Source organism: Dysidea avara, chromosome 3 (genome assembly GCF_963678975.1).
Source record: "Dysidea avara chromosome 3, odDysAvar1.4, whole genome shotgun sequence".
Classification (NCBI taxonomy): domain Eukaryota; kingdom Metazoa; phylum Porifera; class Demospongiae; order Dictyoceratida; family Dysideidae; genus Dysidea; species Dysidea avara.
The window spans coordinates 1,873,322-1,891,915 of NC_089274.1; the positions used below are offsets into that span (position 1 = coordinate 1,873,322).

The window sequence follows — 18,594 nt, forward strand, 5'->3', positions numbered from 1 at the left end:
GAGTAACTTTGCTTTCAAGCATTGTCCAATCTCGTTTCTACTGCCTATGATTTGTATCCATGCTCCAGGTGGGTGAAGTTTCTCTCTTGAGGGCAAGGAATTATATACAAAAGTTCAAACACAACATTTAGAGCAGTTATTATGGTTTTTTTCAACAGAACTACAGCTGAATGCTATTAACTGTATAAACTTTATTGATCACATGATGGTGGGTGTTATTAACTATATTTATTACTTGTTGGGCACAGTTTGTGAGCATCAACGTTAGCTGTCATTATCATCTGTGAATACATGTAGAGCAGAGCAAGTTGGCCATGCACCATTTAGTTGTACAAATTTCCATTTTCATAAATTATCAACATTGCAACTTTCAATTATGACCCTTGTGCAGTAGTGGATCTAGGTGGGCTTCTGTGGTTTCAACAGAAATCCCTTTTTGTACATAGTAACTGATACAGCAGGTTGATAAAGCTAGTGTGTGCTATGAGTATACAACTAAACAATTCACATGCACCCTGCCACCCACCCTCTGCTTGCAGACACAATTGTGCCAAGCAACAACCGAAGACCAACATTGATAGTGTGGGCTGGATGGAAATTGGACTTGATATTGTAGACATTTAGTGGTCTAACAAAAATGTTCAGTCATTTTATGTCTCCGCCATTTCTCTCAATCTCCTGACAGCACTCCTGACTGTGGTACCAGCTGTAGTCCTGCAGTGTAGAACATTGATAAACGTTGTCTGTTGTGTTTCGGCTACTACTTACGTGAAGGTCCACGCGCCACCAGCCACGGTCTTTCTACAACTCTTGCAGTGCCAAATTCCTACACATTTTCTCTTCATAGCTTCCTACAATACGTACGTGGTAAAGCTGTATGCTTCGATGTTAGCAGTTACCTTGCCACAGAAGAAACACGTGTACTTGGAGTGTTGACTGATTTCAATCTTCTTCACCATCTTTCTAAGTGATGACCCGTATCGCGTGCCATACTTGCCCACAACTCCGACCTTTTTGGTACGTTTCGCCTAATAATTACACCATCAGTAAAAGAATACATCGCTGGTTAACTTATACGAATACCACAGATACAACACAGCGCTAACAAGGGATTATTATTGATAAAGAACCACACTTACCATTATGACACGCCGCACCAAAGTGTTAGAAGACTGGAAAATTTTGGTGCGCAGTATTTGAAGTAAAATCATACAACGAGATCTACTGGAATGAGTTGGGTATGTTATGTGCATTTTCAGTCTAGTGTTCATCAGCTACTCAGTATCATCATAGACAATATATACTTTTTATATTATGATAATATATACTTTATATTATCTATGGTATCATTGTATTGTAACGTTTTTGAGGCGCTTTTCACTCCCCTCTAGTTTCTTGCTCAGATTTGTTGAAAAATTGAGCAGCAGGCGATTATTACTTATTTTTCCTATTATCCAGAACGCATGCACAGGATGTATTTGTCATTGGCTAGCCAGTAGTATACTCCTGTCCAGACCGCTTGTGTGTGTGTGTGTGTGTGTGTGTGTGTGTGTGTGTGTGTGTGTGTGTGTGTGTGTGTGTGTGTGTGTGTGTGTGTGTGTGTGTGTGTGTGTGTGTGTGTGTGTGTGTGTGTGTGTGTGTGTGTGTGTGTGTGTGTGTGTGTGTGTGTGTGTGTGTGTGTGTGTGTGTGTGTGTGTGTGTGTGTGTGTGTGTGTGTGTGTGTGTGTGTGTGTGTGTGCATAGTGTGTGTGTGTGTGCATAGTGTGTGTGTGTGTGTGCATAGTGTGTGTGTGTGTGTGTGCATAGTGTGTGTGTGTGCATAGTGTGTGTGTGCCTATGGTGCCAGGGAGTGAGGTGGATCTCATTGGTAGTTGGAGTTGATTATTTCAGAAATACATATAGCTGTTGCCCTTTTAGTTGATTATTACAGTGCAATTGACTGCTCTATAAGAGTATTTCATTTTTAAGGAATAAGTAATTGTTCCCTGTGGGTGCATGAAAACATGCAGGGCGGCGATATGAAACTTTCAATCGCCCAAGATACCCTCACATGGCCATGCCGAATGTGTTATCTATAATTTAGAACATGATGCATCTATCAATGGCATACTCCACCCCATGGGTTTCCATATTTGTTTTTTGAGGTAGATAACAGGTGGATTATTAGGAGTGGGGATACATTGCCCTAAATACAGGAGAATTTGCAATAGAATCTGTCACCACTGCTGTGCCCATATGACCCTAGGGTAGGGGTAGGCTTATGTAATTAATGTGTGGTTTCTTGTGTAGATGTGAAATTACTCTTTTATAACTTTAATTACAACTTTAATTACAACTGAAAAGCTATTTGTTTCTCATTTAGTTTGTTGTATCATCACAGTATGTTGATACTCTTGTGTCTAATGGTGTGAGTACTTGTGTATTATTTTACTTATAGGTTGACTGGTTTTGGTTTTATGACAAGCATCGCAAGTGGAAGAAACCAGTCAGGATTCGAAACAGATGGGGATGGGGTAGTATGTGTATAATACTGATAGTGGTGTGGCCTTTAGTGGCCTATTTGTTGGACTATTTACTGAGATCACAGTGAGTATAACCATGCGTACACACAGATGCACATGTGCACACACAGTAGATCAAAACGCACGGTAGTGTGTCATACAGCCAAGAAAGCTGGCACACCAACCTTGACAGGGAAGAAGAGTACAGCTTTTTTTACGCATGCATAGCTTCACGGCCCCTTCTCCAAAGCACACCGTTTTTGTATTATAGCTGTCCTCCAGGTAGGGTAGGCCACACAGCAAATTTGATTAAATTTGCAACAACCATCTGCAAGACATGGGAGTTCAAAGTTTCAATTTAATTTCTTGGTTTTTTTTTTCTTGTGTCGTACGGGGGGCTACGAGGGTTTCGATTTTCGCACATTTACATGAATTGCTATAGAATGTTAATGGGTATTTCGATTGCCTTGATTTTTGGCACAAATGAAGAGCATGTAAAGGTGAATTCATGTACCAAGTTCCAATGAATATTTAAGAAGTTTTGATTGTTTATTCACGTACAAACTTCAAACTTCTGTCATGGCTACAGGGTAAACCGAGTATGGGAATAACTTGAAAATTGGTGTTTACATAGGCTGATCATTGTAGCAATGCCTTTTGATAGTTTGAATAGCAATAGAATTACAGCTATGAAGTTATAAAGCAAAAACCAAGCAAGTATAAAATTGTGTGATCAAGATACTCTAATAGAGCAGTCACTACTGGGTAAAAAATGTGCAAAAATGTTGAAAAAAAACTTACCAAAGTTTGATCCAAGGACTTCCATACCTAACACCCCCACCACTGCTATCCTGGTGGATCACCTCACTTAATTTCTGCTTTATAAATTAAAATTTAAGTCTGCTTATAATTTAAACATTTGTAATTTCAATAGAAGTAGTCCTCAAAAAATGTGTACTCTATTAGAGTATTACAATGATATTACCAAATATTAAGGTGGCTTGGAACAGTTTTCATAAGGTTTCAACAGTGTTATACAAGCAATCACATTAGCTATGAGGCTTAAATATAATCATTACTGTGGTTGACCACCAGTTCCTGTCATTTGCAAATGAATATAATTATGTTGCATAAGCACACATCATCACAGCATTTAACAAGATCGCTGTGCGCTAGTATTACAAGCCTCCATACAAAAATGAACTAGTTGCCGGTTTTTCAAGATATGACTGTTGAATTTTGGATGGGCAAGCAGTAGTAAATAAGCTGCCATTGTGCGGAAGCCGATTTTTAGTATTCGCTTCGACCTGGCAGTGGCGAATTAAAAAAAACCTGTTTCAAATCTTTGTGTGACATGGGTAGAATTAACGCGTGAACTAAAGACCTGGTAGGAAAAGTACCTCCGCACAATGATAGATAATCAAGTAAATAGCGAATCCAGCCCCATAGCACCAAGCGCGGAGGAAGAGTTCACTTTGAAGGGCTAAATTTGTAACTTGCGCTACACGCATCCCAGAGAGCTCCTGTTTGTTGTAAATGGTAGAGGACAAACTGCTTCATAGATTTCTGTTAGTTCAATGCACTTTGTGAAGATAGCTTGCTTGTTTGAGGCCCTGTAAATTTCATTGTGAAGCCATACAGAAACTGTTCCCAGCCACCTTAAAGTAAATTGTGCAGTACAATATATTTATAAGTCTTCGAGAAATGTTTACCCCAAGTCTTTGGTTTTCTGGCCAAAGTAGAAAAAGAAATGAAATCTGCACAAAAACAGCCAAGCTGTGCGGCCTTAAAAAGCCTGGGTGAAATATAAAGTTGTGAAATCAAAGGTGGTGGCCAAGAAATGGCTGCAATGATGTTAATGTTAATAATAATGGCTGTGTGCATTGTTAAAATTTATTAGCATCAACATCATTACAGCCATTTCTTGGCTGCAACCTTTGATTCCACAACTTTTTTCACCCAAGACTTTTTTGTGGCCACACTATCTTTTCCCAGCTTGGCTGTTTTTGTGTGTTAATATAATAAAATGGGATTGGTAATGGTGATGTCACTATGGACAATCCTTGTTAGGTGCTTGGTTACAAGTTCAGTAGTCAACAGAATCAGCACTCAGTTTACAAATATATCCTTCATACAAATCTTCAACCATTGTGGACTTACTGTAGTTAGTGTTGAAAAAATTCTCATACCTTGTCAGAGTCCTTATAACACCACAAAATTTATTGGGGCCACACCCAAACAACCATAACAATAAAGTTTGAGACAAACTGGCTCCATACCGCTGAGATTTGATAACACTCACCCATTGTAATAACTGTCAAGGTAAATTCATGAAGTAGAGATGGCTACTCAAAGTCTTGGACCTGTAACGAGAATAAAACTATTAGTTCCTATTGGAATGATGTCACTGTTGTGAATCCCTATATTATCTATGTATGTACCCATACACACACGCACACACACACACCACACACACACACACACACACACACACACACACACACACACACACACACACACACACACACACACACACACACACACACACTGCACACACATGTACACACATACACACACACACACACTGCACACACATGCACACACACACACACACACACACACACACACACACACACACACACACACACACACACACACACACACACACACACACACACACACACACACATACACACACACACTTTACAGCCACATGTCACTGTTAAATATGATCAGTTGCTGTCAAGAAGTCTACATATAGTGAGCCATAAATTTGCAGTATAGCTTCTACAACATGTGCTGCTTGGGATCAATTAACCAGAAGAGTCCTGGTGGTCTTGATTTCCGTGACAGTTAAGGGATACCTTATCAAACAGTACGGTAGTTTTGTTTAAGTAGGATTTCCCCAAAAAAGACGTATACCGCCTAAAATTCTGCCTTCAAAAATCATCCTGGAGACATCTTACGCCACAAAAATCACCTTTACAGAATAATATTAGTCCATCTACTGTAACATGGAGTATTAAAAACGAGAAACACTTATCGGTTACTGGATATTAGAATTATTTTAAAAATCGCTAAAACTTGAAATTTGGTCTCACTCACTCACTCACTCACTCACTCACTCACTCACTCACTCACTCACTCACTCACTCACTCACTCACTCACTCACTCACTCACTCACTCACTCACTCACTCACTCACTCACTCACTCACTCACTCACTCACTCACTCACTCACTCACTCACTCACTCACTCACTCACTCACTCACTCACTCACTCACCACAGTCGCAAGCCTAGAGGCCAAATGAAGCAGTGCACGGCCACAATAACAAACTCACCAGTGAGATGTACCTTTTTGGGGTTCCGACGAGTGTAGGCCCCTGTGCCTTGTCGTTTCTTTTATCTTCAATCAGGCTGCTTGTCTTTTTCATCCAACAAAACCATATCGAGGCATTAATATTCTGTATCAACACTTTCTTCCAGCAACTTTGCGATTGGGATCCCTCTATATACTTAATTTTTAAATTAACGATTAAAAAAATACTAGTGATTGTGCAAGTCTCCTCATTTTGTGTGTGTACATTTTTAACTATCTCTGTTGCAGATTTCAAGGCATCTACCACATTGTGTGTGTTTTTGTTGTCATGACATACCATCTTCATTAGGGAGATACCCCATCATGTGGATAAGGAGCAATGGTTGATTGATGATGTCAACAATAATCCTTACCATATGACTGATATGGTGAGTGGGCAATGCTGTGATATCTGTGGTGTATTGTTTTGATTTACCGTGTCATCATACAGCATGTAAGCGTGATAGGGGACCTATACTAGTTAACTGTATGACTGTGAAGTCTGTAAGTAAGTTAATTTGCCTAAACTCAAAAATAATCTCCCAAACATGATAAAGTTATCTGCTTAATGTATCCAAAATTGCTTTAATAAGTTGACTTCCTATCCCAACCCTTTACATCTTTAGTTTGACTGACTGTTCTATTAGAGTATTTTGGCAGTTGTGTGGAGATCTAAACTACACTTAGATAAACATACATGTATGGATGTCAGCCATAGGGAATGGAATACATGCGTGGATCCATTTAAATGATGGTGCCGAATAGTAGTTACTGTATAATCTTAAATGCCGGGGGCACTCACGACAAATAAACTTCATCCTGTATCTTGTCACTCTGCAAATGGAGATGCCAAACTGTAAATTGAATCGTCTACTACCATCAAATTCCAGTGGCTGGTACACACTATGCAATAAACATCTTGGTGTAATTAGTTGCCTCAACTAAGTGCCATGCTCACTATCTTTGTATGCATACAAATGCCTTAAGGCTTTATATGGATAGAATGTATGATAGATATGAGTGTGTAAGTCTCCTCATAGTCGAGTTTGTCAATCCCTTGTCTGAATCAGTGGAATGTAATGCACTATCATGGTTTGAAAAGAATTTATTGCTATTACTTTTGTACATCAAAGTTCACCAAGAAGCAAGAAAGGCCAACAAATATCACCATAACTTTTTTTAAAAGTGCTTGCAGAACAATCCACACGTTCCGTTTGTTAAACTCACCAAGAGAAGCCTAGTTTTAAACCTTTGAATGAAGTACGCAGCGATTAAAGTGATAACAAAAAATCCCACAGAGCTGCACAAGACAACTACAGTAACCCTCGGTGCCATGAGGGTTAATAATTATAGCACTCCCACTACAGAAAATTAGCTGTTGGTATACTGGACTGTTATTGTAGTAGTGATCAGTGAATATAAAAATGCTGAGTCAAATTCTATTTTGAACTCTGTTGTAGTTTGGTTGTAGTTAATAAGGTTATCCTATCTCCTCCTACTCAGCTAACTCAAAGGGGCAGGCCGGCACTCCTCACCAATACTCCTTATGATAACTGGTCAATTTGGGACTGGTCATTTGATAGTCTGGCAAGTAGAGTGAAGCTGGTACTAGTCAAGAAGAGCAGGTAATGGCTGGTTGTGTGTAGTGTGGAACCTCTTTTGGTGGAGGACACAACATACCATATATAGTGGGATCCTTACATGTCTTGGTGCGTACTTTATGGTGGGCCTAAAAATGTTTAACAGTTCTAACTCTACACATTTGTGAACTGAACTGACTAGACCACTGAGTATAGTATCTTTTGTAAGTTGACTTTAACATGTTACCTAATGTAAGTTACTACCACCCCTATACCGTATAGCCTAAATATTTTGAGGGGGGAAATTTTTGCTTTTTCGAGGTTTTTGGGGTTAACAATGAATCTTTTATCCTTGCAAAACTTAGACCTCCATATATGACATATGGGATTGCTTGCAAATCCACGAAAATTTTATTTTTGCGTTAAGTGTCAACCTCGAAAATATTGCCCTTCAAAATATTTAGGCTATACAGTATAGAATTTTGCTCATAGATTTTTAATCTTGTCCAGCTATTAGTATTTGTGTCTCTAATAGAACAGTCAGTGAGTTGGTCTTCTGGAGGCAAATTTCTGCCCACAATTGCCCCATAGAAAGAGCATACTTGGCATAGTGAGTAAAGTATAGTCATTTTTTTTCACACACTGTTCTGACTTTTTCCATCAAAAGGTAACTTCTGGTGGAACTCTCTTCCCAATGAACTTTTTCAAAACTTGCTTACAATTTATATATTGTATGGTGTGTAATTATGTTTTGTTTGTGTAGTTATGCTGTGCTTTTGTATATTGGTTTGTTTTTGTACTTGTATGTGTGTAACTAGTGTATATTCTGGAATGGAAGAACGGCCTTAGCCAGAGTTTAAACAAATATATCAAATCATTCAAATAATAATGTTGTTGGGTACCCTAGCTGAACCCATCTTCCTACAGTTACCTGCATGATTGGCTGCAGGGATGCATGCCTTAACTCCTCATATTGATAAGTTTCATCACTAAAATTATTCTACTGGGAGAGGTTTCTTAATGATGTCAGTAGTACATTTATTACTAGCTGTGTATCCATAGTGACCAGATGATCAAGTATTATGGTACTAGTCAGTTGGTGGAGTCTGAACCATTAGAGAGACCTTATCAAGAGATTCTGTTCCCTGTCAAGAAGTTCTTTGAAAAGTGAGTAACTTATGATGATATTACTCCATCATGGATGATATCATATTCATCGTATTACTTTAGACTCTGGTTGTTAGGCACATGTGGTTAGTGAGTCCATATCACCTGTTAAGCCCATAGTGTATACTTACGTATGCTAGACACCCGTTTGTTAAGTGCTTAATAGAAATTGTTGTTGCATAGAATAGCAGCAAATAATTGTTATAACAAACCAAAAGTGTCACAGTACACTTGATTCCTTGCTAGACACGTGACTAGTAGATACTACCACCTGTAATGATAGCTATACCTGATTGGTCAGGATTGCCATTTCCTCGACTGAAGCAAACAATTTGACTAAATTGTAATATCCAAATTGATTGGGGAAAACATGGTTTGCATGAATAATGCTCTCCTAGTAGAAAGGTCTTAGTATGTTTCACAAATATTTCCTCTGAAAAATATAAGCACATGTAGCCAGAGTCTACAGTATGTCTTCATCATATGACATCATATGACATCACAGGTTGACTGATCAATCTGATGGTTACTATTACTATGCCTCAGGTGGAATAGAGTTACTAGGTTAGCATGGTAACAACTTGTAACAATACATTTTGTGTGATGTGGCAGGTATCAATAGTAGTAGTGAAGTGTATTCTGATGAGTTGTTGAGACAAGTGACATTTCGTTCCCATAACTCACTAGGTCAAGTAAGTCACTGTGTGTTGTGTGTGTGTGCGTGCGTGCGTGCGTGCGTGCGTGCGTGCGTGCGTGCGTGCATGCGTGTAGGGTTAGGGTGCCCTTGAGTTGGCTTTGCAAGCCAACAACACTATGCACACAGTCCATACATTACATCTAGGAAGAGACTCAGGTTACAGGTTACCCTGCTATTGTCAGGAGTCTATTCATTAATCTGGCCTACTTGTAATTAGGTTACCCAGCATCCCGTGGCTAGGAGGGTGGATGGGGGTGGGGGATTGGATTGAAGACAGATATAGTTGACCCTATAGACCGTTTGCAGGTGAGCTGCTGCCATAGCAATATCTGCCATCTTGGAGTACAGCCCGTTTGATAGCGTAAGAAAGAGCGTAGTGGTCAACCTTTGCCATAGAATGCAGAAGAAGCAGCTCTACTTCCTGGTACTGTAGAAACTGACACTATCATGGTTACAAAAGCGGGTTGTACTCCAAGATGGCGGATGTTGCTATGGCAGCAGCTCACCTGCAAAGGGTCTATAGTTTAGAATTCAAGAAGTGTGTATAGTGTGTGTGTGTAGTGTGGGAATGGCTATGGCAGTCTCACTCGTATTTGGTATTTGGCCAGCCCTATCTAGCGTACAAGTTCACTGCAAGAATGGTCGCTTCAAAGAAGTACTATGGAGCTACATTTGTGTGAAGATCTTGTTTCTCTTGTTTTTCTTGTTGATAACACACAATGATGTGGCATACCCCAGCATCCTTGGCCCAACATTGAATTTTTGATTTTGTTTACCAGTACATCTTCTCCACATTCAGGTCAACTTCTGGATTGGTTCAGGAAATGTCACAGCTCACACTCATTACGACACTTCACATAACCTCCATGTGGTCATCAGGGGAAGGTGTGGCCTATTGTGTTTCATCTATTGTACTCTATTTACTCATAGGAAGAAATTTCTTCTCTGGCCACCATCAGATTATCATCATCTAAAGCTCTACCCTTGTCTTCATCATTACTATAGGCAGACATTTTATACTTATACCACTTCTCCTTCAATTGTACCCACTCCTATAGAGGTGTGCGTGTGCGTGCGTGCGTGTGTGTGTGTGCGTGCGTACGTGGGTGTGCGTGCGTACGTGGGTGTGCGTGCGTACGTGAGTGTGCGTGCGTGCGTGTGTGTGTGCGTGCGTGCATGTGTACATGCCTGTATTGCATGCGTGTGCGCGTAAATGCATATACACCCTGTACACGTGTGCAACATGTGCCATGTGTGGATGAGCGTGTGTGTATGGATTTGTTGAGTGTGTACAATCAATCAAAGTTTGTTTACTCACAACTTGTTCATCTTGTTTTCTGTCAGATAGTTTTACAACCTTCAGATGTAATATATATCCCGCCATATTGGTTTCACGAGGTGGTTACCATGGAACCAGGTATTTCCATCAATGTATGGAGGTAAGATACTTGTGTAATATGACACATTGTCTCATCTGTCTGCTGTCGTGTAGTAACTCAGACACATTCCTTATTATGGAGGAAGTGTACAGAGCTGCTATTCCATTTGAAGAACACTGGGGTCACACTACTCTGGTTAAGAGTCTCTGGTACTTTTTACATCAACTGGTAACCATGGTGATAACACCAGATGCCAAGTTTGAAGATGTCATTAGAAAGTTAGTCAGTGACAGGTATGTAATATTTGTGTGGTAACTACATGATTCTAGTATAAAATAGAAGTGTAACTTTACTTTTAATATAGTGCAGTAAGCTAGGACCTCCGTTATCTGAACATTCTGTGTGTGTGTGTGTGTGTGTGTGTGTGTGTGTGTGTGTGTGTGTGTGTGGGCGTGTGGCCTGGTAGTTGAAGTTTTGATGTCCAGTTATGCCCAGTTGCTATTATTGTTGTTTCCTTAAGCAAGAAACTTTACTCACATTGCTCTAGCTGTATATTGAGGATCTGGTGTCCTGGTATCAACTGGGGAAGCAGTCCACCCAGCTGTAATATCAATGGGTACCTAATGCCAACTGTCCATGTCTCACACACTGGGGAAGTCCAGGTAGGACTTTTTGTGCCCACTGTGAGACATGATATAGCCTCCTGTGGGTTACTTGTTGAGGTTGGCTGTCAGCACATAGGTGTCCCAGTGCTGCTTCACTGGGTAGACATAACCATCCATAGTTGGTTCATATTCACCTGAGCTCCTGCCAAAACCTCTAATATCAAAAAGGTGAACATGTGTTCACTATGGCAGCCAGCTCATGCAACATTAAGGGTTCAGGTGATTGCAAACTGACTACATAGCATGGCAGTCAAAGGTTTTGCCTTTTGTGTGTGAGTGTGTTCTATTGAACAAGTGTACAGTTATTCTGTATATAAACAAATGTGCTTCATTCATCTGAACAAATTTACTTCTGTGTGCTCCTCAAGGCATACTGCAATGTCTATGAGTAGGTGTGATGTTCAATTAGAGTAGTTAAGTCACCTTGGTTTTCTATGAGTTTGTAGTGGAGATCCTGCTAATAATATCTTATCCTTATTTGTAGCAATAAATTTTGAGTTTTGGGTTGTTCTATTTGAATATCCTAGTATTTGCACTGCATCTGGTAGACTGGTGTATTTCGAATTGGCTAGAAAAAGTTTAAAATACTAGCCTGTTGATGTGGACACTTGAGGATACCTACATAATCCAGACACTTAGTTAAGGTCCCAAAGTATCCAGGACACCTTGATAATCGAGACACTTTTGGTTGGTCCCAAGGTATACATTAATACACAGGTTTTACTGAAAACCATCGAGTCTGTTGTTTCCGAGTCTCCAATTACACAGTTCAGTTGAGGTATCATGTCCATCATTTTGATGATGTGATTGTGTAGGTATAACTTCATGTCAGGTGACATCATCCAGGGATCACATGATCTCACAGACTATTGTTTAACAGAACACATCAGTGACATCTTGGACACCTCCAGTATCATGTGAGCTGAGTGTGTATCATGTGAACTGAGTGTGTATCACGTGAGTTGAGTTTGTATTGAGTGTGTACAGTGGTTCTAACCTTGTGCGACAACAAAAACAAGCGAAATCACGTGCACAAGATTTCGTCCAATCAAGTCAATTCATTTTTTAAGTTCAAACTATAATTACCGCACGTGATGTATTGTTGTTGTGCAAGATCTATTAGAACCGCTGTATCATGTGAGGTGAGTGTGTATCATGTGAGCTAGTCCATAAATTGGGGTTACCAGGATCTCATAAGTGTTAAATGGCTTCTGGAATTATATTTGTGTGATATCCATTTTTTCGTACTAAAATAAAGTGAGTAGGGATATTTAAAAGATATAGTTACCTTTACTCCACACATGGAGTATACATTGATCCCCTTTATTGTGTATGTATGCTATTTTTTCTATACAGACACATAGAGAAGGGCAGTTCAAGGGTTGCTGAGTTGTTCCTGAAGATGCCATGTCTAGCCAGCAGGGAGATCAACCTTGGTAACTACATTGAATATCTTTGTCATCGGATATTGGGAGGAGACCAGTTACACACACTACCAGTTATCTTGTACACTTGTTTTGGTAGTCATGACCCTCCATAGTGTGTGATTGTTATGTAATGGAATGTATAATTTTGTATGTATGAAGTTTTACACATCCGGTATATTATAAAGCAGGTGCATTGAAACCTCATTAATAGGGCCACCTATGAGACACACGACAAGTAGCCCTATTAGTGAGGTGGCCCTATTACTAAAAAACCTCACCATAAAACAAAGTGGCCTTATTGCCAAGGTTTTCAACAAACCAACACTGCTATGTATAACAGCAATTTACATCAAGTTTTATCCAGCATTACAATTATATAGGTACAGGTAAATTAGGTGCTTAGGAGCAGCAAGTTTTACAGTGATATCTTGACTGCCTGCTTAACTGGCCTGATTATTGAGGGAATTTTGTGCAGTGAGCTTGGTCCTGCAGTATGTGGTCACTGGTCTTATATATGAGGTGGCCCTAGTAGTGAAAATGTAATGGTATGGAAAATACATCTGGACTTCCACTAGAACAAGTTGGCCCCATTCACTATCAAGCTGCTTCTTGTATCATATCTTTGAGTGTAATAGACTACTTCATTTTATACAATGGCAGAGCTTGATTGTTTGGACTTTCCAAATTTTTATGAAATGCTGGAAGTAAGTGTGCTTGGTCATTATCTGTTAAGAGGATAAAAACACACTGTACCTGTTGCAAACCTGATTTACCACTACCAAGGGCCTCTATGCAACAAACCTGGACACTGCTGCAAAGAAATGTATATCAGCCTCTCGGAGAATATTTATGGCCTGGAAATGCAGTTAGTGGTTACCTCCAGACCCAAACTGTATTAATTAGTATATGCATACATATTCAGGATTCTGCCCAGAAAGTCCTGAATGGTGGCCTAAAGTCAACATGAACTAATATACTGTGTGTTATATTAGAGTATATTACATGTGCATCAGTGATATGTAAGAATTATACTTCTGTATGTATTTAAGAAGGTACTGGTCACTTTGAACCACTGCCAACCAGTGTGAGCAAAACCCTGATATGTCACTCCTTGCCATGCCCACATGGACTGGTCACATGATGCACTCATATTCCAATTACTGTATTTGACACCTTGGGTCCTACCAATAATGTCCTGATTACCAGAAGGTGTCCTGATTTTCTGAAGGATACTTTAGGACCATTACTATGTGTCCTCATTCTTAAGTGTCACTTGACTGTATGTACATAATACTGTTTCATTCAGAGGTGCATATTAAGGCGTTTCTATGATTCAATGATGTTACCGTACATATAGCTAAATATTTCGAGGGAGAAGGTTTGGGGGTTATCAGTGAAACTTTTATCCTTGACATATTTAGACTTCCACAATACATTTTGCAAATACACGAAAATAATTAGTTATAGGTAACATTGTACCAAGAGTTCATAATATAAAAAGAGAGGAGAGTGTCCTGCTTCAGTAGCTATACCCTGAACACTGCTAGAACTTAACATATCAGACAGTAGCATTCCTGCTTATGGAGCGAAATCATTAGCAGGAGGTTTGCAAAAGAACACCGTTACTCAAATTGGATGTGTCAAATCAATGAACTTCTGATAGTGGAGTATTAGCCATTCTCAAAGCAGCCACAACGCTGGTTATGCTTAATGTTTCAAATAATGGTATTACTGCAGAAGGAACACAGTGGATAGCACAAACTTTACAGGTAAACAATAGGTTAGCAGAAAATGACTTGTCTGCTAATGAGCCAGTAATGACCAGTGAATTTATTAGAACCAATTTAACACTGATTGAGTTCAACATGAGTTCTAATTGTATAACTGATAAGGGAATAGTATGGCTTACTGACACCTTGTGTACAAACAATACACTTTAAAAACTTGATATCTCATGGAACAATTTACTTGATGGAGCAGTGGCAGTTGGTGTCATCTCAAAACAAATGCAACACTGATAGAACTTAACATATCACATAATGAAATCACTAGTATGGGAGCAAAGTGGATTGCAACAACTTTACAAATAAACAAAATAGTAAGAAAACTTGACATATCAGGAAACCAATTGTTCAATGATGGAGTAGCAACCATCATGAATTGCCTCAGAAATAATACAATATTGTTAGAACTGAACTTGTCAATGAATACTGTTACCACTATAGGTGTAAAATCAATTGCAAACATTTTGCAAGTAAATACCATGCACACTGCAGAAACTTGACATTTCGTGGAATGAGCTGTCTGATGGTGGAGTTGTGGCTATTATTGATAGCTTCAAAAGCAATACAACATTAGCAGAGCTTAACATATCTAGTAATTATATTACCTCTGAGGGAATGAAACAAATCACAACAACCTTTCAGGAAAGCTCTGGGCTGCAAATTCTGGACCTGTCTTATATCAAACTATCTTTTTGTGATGTAAGTAAATATCTTGCAAGGAATATAACAGAAATTAGAGTGTGCATATATTTTTATTGAACAGTTTCATCAGTGTGTTGTATACATTGACATTGTTTGCCATGCAAGTGCTGCGAGTTTAAATAATCAATCACTCACTCACTATTCATATTCTAGCTGTATATTCCTATAGCTGGTTATATGCTCCTGACACATGCACACAAGTAAGAGCTACTTGATTGTGTTCATGCAACTATTAAGTGGTGTGCCGATTTCTTTTCACATTATATTATCAAAATAGAATGATATTGTTACTAAATCATTAGGCTGTTGATATTAAGGGTGTATATAAATTGTTTACTTTGACTGATTCGTTGAGGTAACTGATACATATGATCAGTATATATTTTCACAGCAAGTAAATAATGACAATTATTTGTATCCATGTGAATTTTAAAGGAAAATAAATCAAAAAAAAATCATGAATGAACAAAGCAAAAAATCACCATAGATTGATAAAAGTTTCAGATGATAACATGGAGAGAATGGATAAGGCGATAATGGGGTCAGCGCAGTATAGTCTCAGAGGATATGTACATGTATTCTGGAGCTTTATCACAGTGTACAACAGTTGATCATAAGCAGCTGCCCCATATTAATGTTGATGAGCAAGTATAAGCTGAAAAGCTATCCATCTGTCTGTCTACATTCCTTTTGGATCAGTCAGATTATCTCGTTAAACACAGCAGTTTTTGTGCCACATGAAGCACTTATAATCTGGCTTTACCAAGTTTAAAGGATTTCTAACTGCCATCATTTGTCCTTTATAGCGTGTCAAATGCAAGGGTGTATAGAGCAAAACTCACTGGAACTTTTTTTTGTGTAAACTGCATGGTGAACCGCAAGTGAACACTCAAGCTGTTTACCATACACGTAATACTTGTAACATCATATGTAGGCATGGGGGATTTGCCTAATATGTATGCCAATTAAGCCTGAGGGCTGCGGGCATATATATCAGGCAAATCCCAAGTGCCCATGTTACAGTTAATATGTAACACTTCCGTTTCAGGATAATTGCCTGTGTTGGATATAAACAATCATCCATGCTGATACGAGTGTAACCAGTGGATTTGTTTTATATGTATGCCTGAAAGATTTGATTATGGCTAGGCAACATGTAATGTAGCTATATTTGCTATAATGAACGGAAAAGTCCTAAGGATATCATAAAAAAAAAAGTTAAGTTTGTATTTGAAATGTCGTTGTGGTCCATATTAGAAAACGTTCTGAAATGCTTGTGAATGCACTATAAACTCATGTTTTCCATCTCATAGGATACTGAAACACTTTCATCTGAGTGCTTCTTGTGGCAAGACTCCAATTGTTCATGACAATAGTCATGTGAGCATTAATTTATTCCCATAATCAACTTCAGTCTGAGCTATTATAAACAAACAGGGCAGTACCACTATACCTGCTTTGATGAAAGTAGCTTGCTCTTTTGAAATGCAACCACTTTCCCGGGATACATCTCAATGTACACCAGTGTACATTTAGTTGTCTCCCTATGAAGAGGTAAACATGGCAAATGTGTATATCCTCTGGAATTCCTTTGATCTGAGGTGTGAAAGCTACACATGCTTTATAAGCAAGTTTTACAGTTCTACTAACTGTATATGTTGCATAGCTTGGTGTTTAGAGCAAGTACCTTCTAATCTGGGTCCAATTCCTCAGTCAACAGTAGTGCTTGGCTACTGACAATTTGAATAAAATTATGCATCCACCCAGATCGTTGGAATCTTCTACTTAGAGATTTACAATCTGGACTACCCACACATGATACTCCATTAGGGCAAGAATGCTGAGAGGGCCTGGTTAGACAAGTATCTATAGCGACAAACATATTAGTATATACATAATCCCTTATAGTTACTGCCCTCAGATAGTACACCTATAGCTAGCTGGTAGCCATGTGCACGTGGTTTTGCAAGTCACTGCAACTATTATTACACTGATACAAAATACATATACCAGCATAGTTAATTAGCAATCCAAGTACAAATTAGCATTAGTATTAATGCCTATCTTAATTACAATTGTTTGAATCTTGATCATTGATCTTTGGAATTACTATTATCATTCTTCTCTGCTGGATCCAGTTAATCAAAGAACACTTATATCTTGTTCCTCACGTTACCAACAGTTTTAGTTCCCTTCTTCCTAACACTTGCTGCTGTCATCACAGCAGACACACTTCTTCAGATAATTATTTCAAAGAATAGCTGGGAGTAAAAACCATTAAACATAATTTCCCATACAAAAATGGCAAGGTTGTACATAGTTGTAACAATACAATTATAACAAGTTTGTTACCAATTTACAGTTCTATAAGTACCAGTAACGTTGTTGTTAGCTAGCTATTATAGTTTGACTATTGATCACTAGGCCTGCGTCAAATATGCAGATAATAAATAGCATAATAGGCTGGAGTGCTATGCCAGCATATTATGTTGATATTTCAAACTGTGGAGCATAATCCATTGATACTTTCTAATACAGCAGTCAGTGGTAGCTTATACTGTCTAATAGAACAGTCACTTTGTAGTGAAATACTCTAATAGAACATTCACTGATTATAATGTTCCAAGATATGGTAAGAAATTTTGTTAACCTAGGAGCATAATGGGAACTATTTTTTTAAATTTTGGGTAATTCCTGAAAGCATTAATTATTTTGAGCATAATTATTTGACTCCTTTTCTACTTATATATAGGCCTATTAGCTCAGTAGGCACTGGAGTACACAGTGATATCCCCCAGCAAAATAGATGAAGCTTTTGATGATAATCTATACATATACCCATGAAGTGCATGCACAGAAATATGCAACTGCAGTCTATTACACCAGTTACACAACAGTGCACACATGACAAAATTGGACTCTCTCTACATTGGCATATACACAACAAGATCTTCATCACCTACACATTGGTGTCAAGTAGCAATTTGTTGTACATAATTATAGGCTACCACAGGATTGATTTGATTTATTTACCTCCTTGTAATGTTCTTCCTTACAGGAGAGAGAAAAACACATACTACAGCAAAACAAGCATACAAAACTACAAGCATGCAATAGCCATTCATACAACAAAACAGCTAACTAAAGTTTATCCAACAAATTTAATAGATCTAGACATTGCAGAATTGTCTATAACCATGACCACTTATACAATTGCTGAAAGAGGAAGGAATGTTATTCCACATTAACCAAAAAAAACCTTGGGAGAAAGAAAGACATGCACACATGCATTGACAGATTTGCATAGTTAAAGTACACTATAAATCCAGAAA

General features: G+C 38.6%; 2 protein-coding genes across 4 annotated transcripts; one reads left to right on the top strand and one right to left on the bottom strand.

Annotated features, from left to right (window-relative positions):
* Positions 1–583: 583 nt before the first annotated feature.
* LOC136248815 (large ribosomal subunit protein eL43-like) lies at positions 584–1,196 on the bottom strand. The gene is made up of 4 exons (XM_066040627.1): positions 1,140–1,196; positions 900–1,028; positions 769–851; positions 584–714 (listed from the first exon to the last, which is right to left on the bottom strand). The coding sequence occupies exons 1-4, from the start codon at positions 1,140–1,142 to the stop codon at positions 651–653; spliced, it is 279 nt and encodes a 92-aa protein (XP_065896699.1). The 5' UTR covers positions 1,143–1,196; the 3' UTR covers positions 584–650.
* LOC136248814 (uncharacterized) lies at positions 1,157–12,985 on the top strand. Of its 3 annotated transcripts, none has more exons than XM_066040624.1 (14): positions 1,157–1,238; positions 2,438–2,586; positions 6,172–6,250; positions 7,365–7,486; positions 7,977–8,051; positions 8,504–8,608; positions 9,114–9,172; positions 9,221–9,300; positions 10,105–10,190; positions 10,236–10,365; positions 10,650–10,744; positions 10,798–10,977; positions 12,165–12,266; positions 12,706–12,985. In XM_066040624.1, the coding sequence occupies exons 1-14, from the start codon at positions 1,230–1,232 to the stop codon at positions 12,887–12,889; spliced, it is 1,455 nt and encodes a 484-aa protein (XP_065896696.1). In that variant the 5' UTR covers positions 1,157–1,229; the 3' UTR covers positions 12,890–12,985. The 3 variants fall into 3 exon arrangements, with proteins under 3 accessions (XP_065896696.1, XP_065896698.1, XP_065896697.1); XM_066040626.1 differs by having other exon boundaries at positions 12,165–12,306; positions 12,706–12,847; XM_066040625.1 differs by lacking the exon at positions 7,977–8,051 and having other exon boundaries at positions 12,706–12,984.
* Positions 12,986–18,594: the final 5,609 nt, after the last annotated feature.

Bases quoted from the DNA above. Each gene is read 5' to 3' on its own strand.
- LOC136248815 (XM_066040627.1), bottom strand. The intron at 852-899 runs GTAACTGCTAAC...TACGTATTGTAG, and splicing joins CGTGTTTCTTCTGTGGCAAG to GAAGCTATGAAGAGAAAATG. The intron at 715-768 runs GTAAGTAGTAGC...TCTACACTGCAG, and splicing joins GGTGGCGCGTGGACCTTCAC to GACTACAGCTGGTACCACAG.
- LOC136248814 (XM_066040624.1), top strand. The intron at 8,052-8,503 runs GTGAGTAAAGTA...GTGTATCCATAG, and splicing joins GAAAGAGCATACTTGGCATA to TGACCAGATGATCAAGTATT. The intron at 10,978-12,164 runs GTATGTAATATT...GTGATTGTGTAG, and splicing joins AGAAAGTTAGTCAGTGACAG to GTATAACTTCATGTCAGGTG.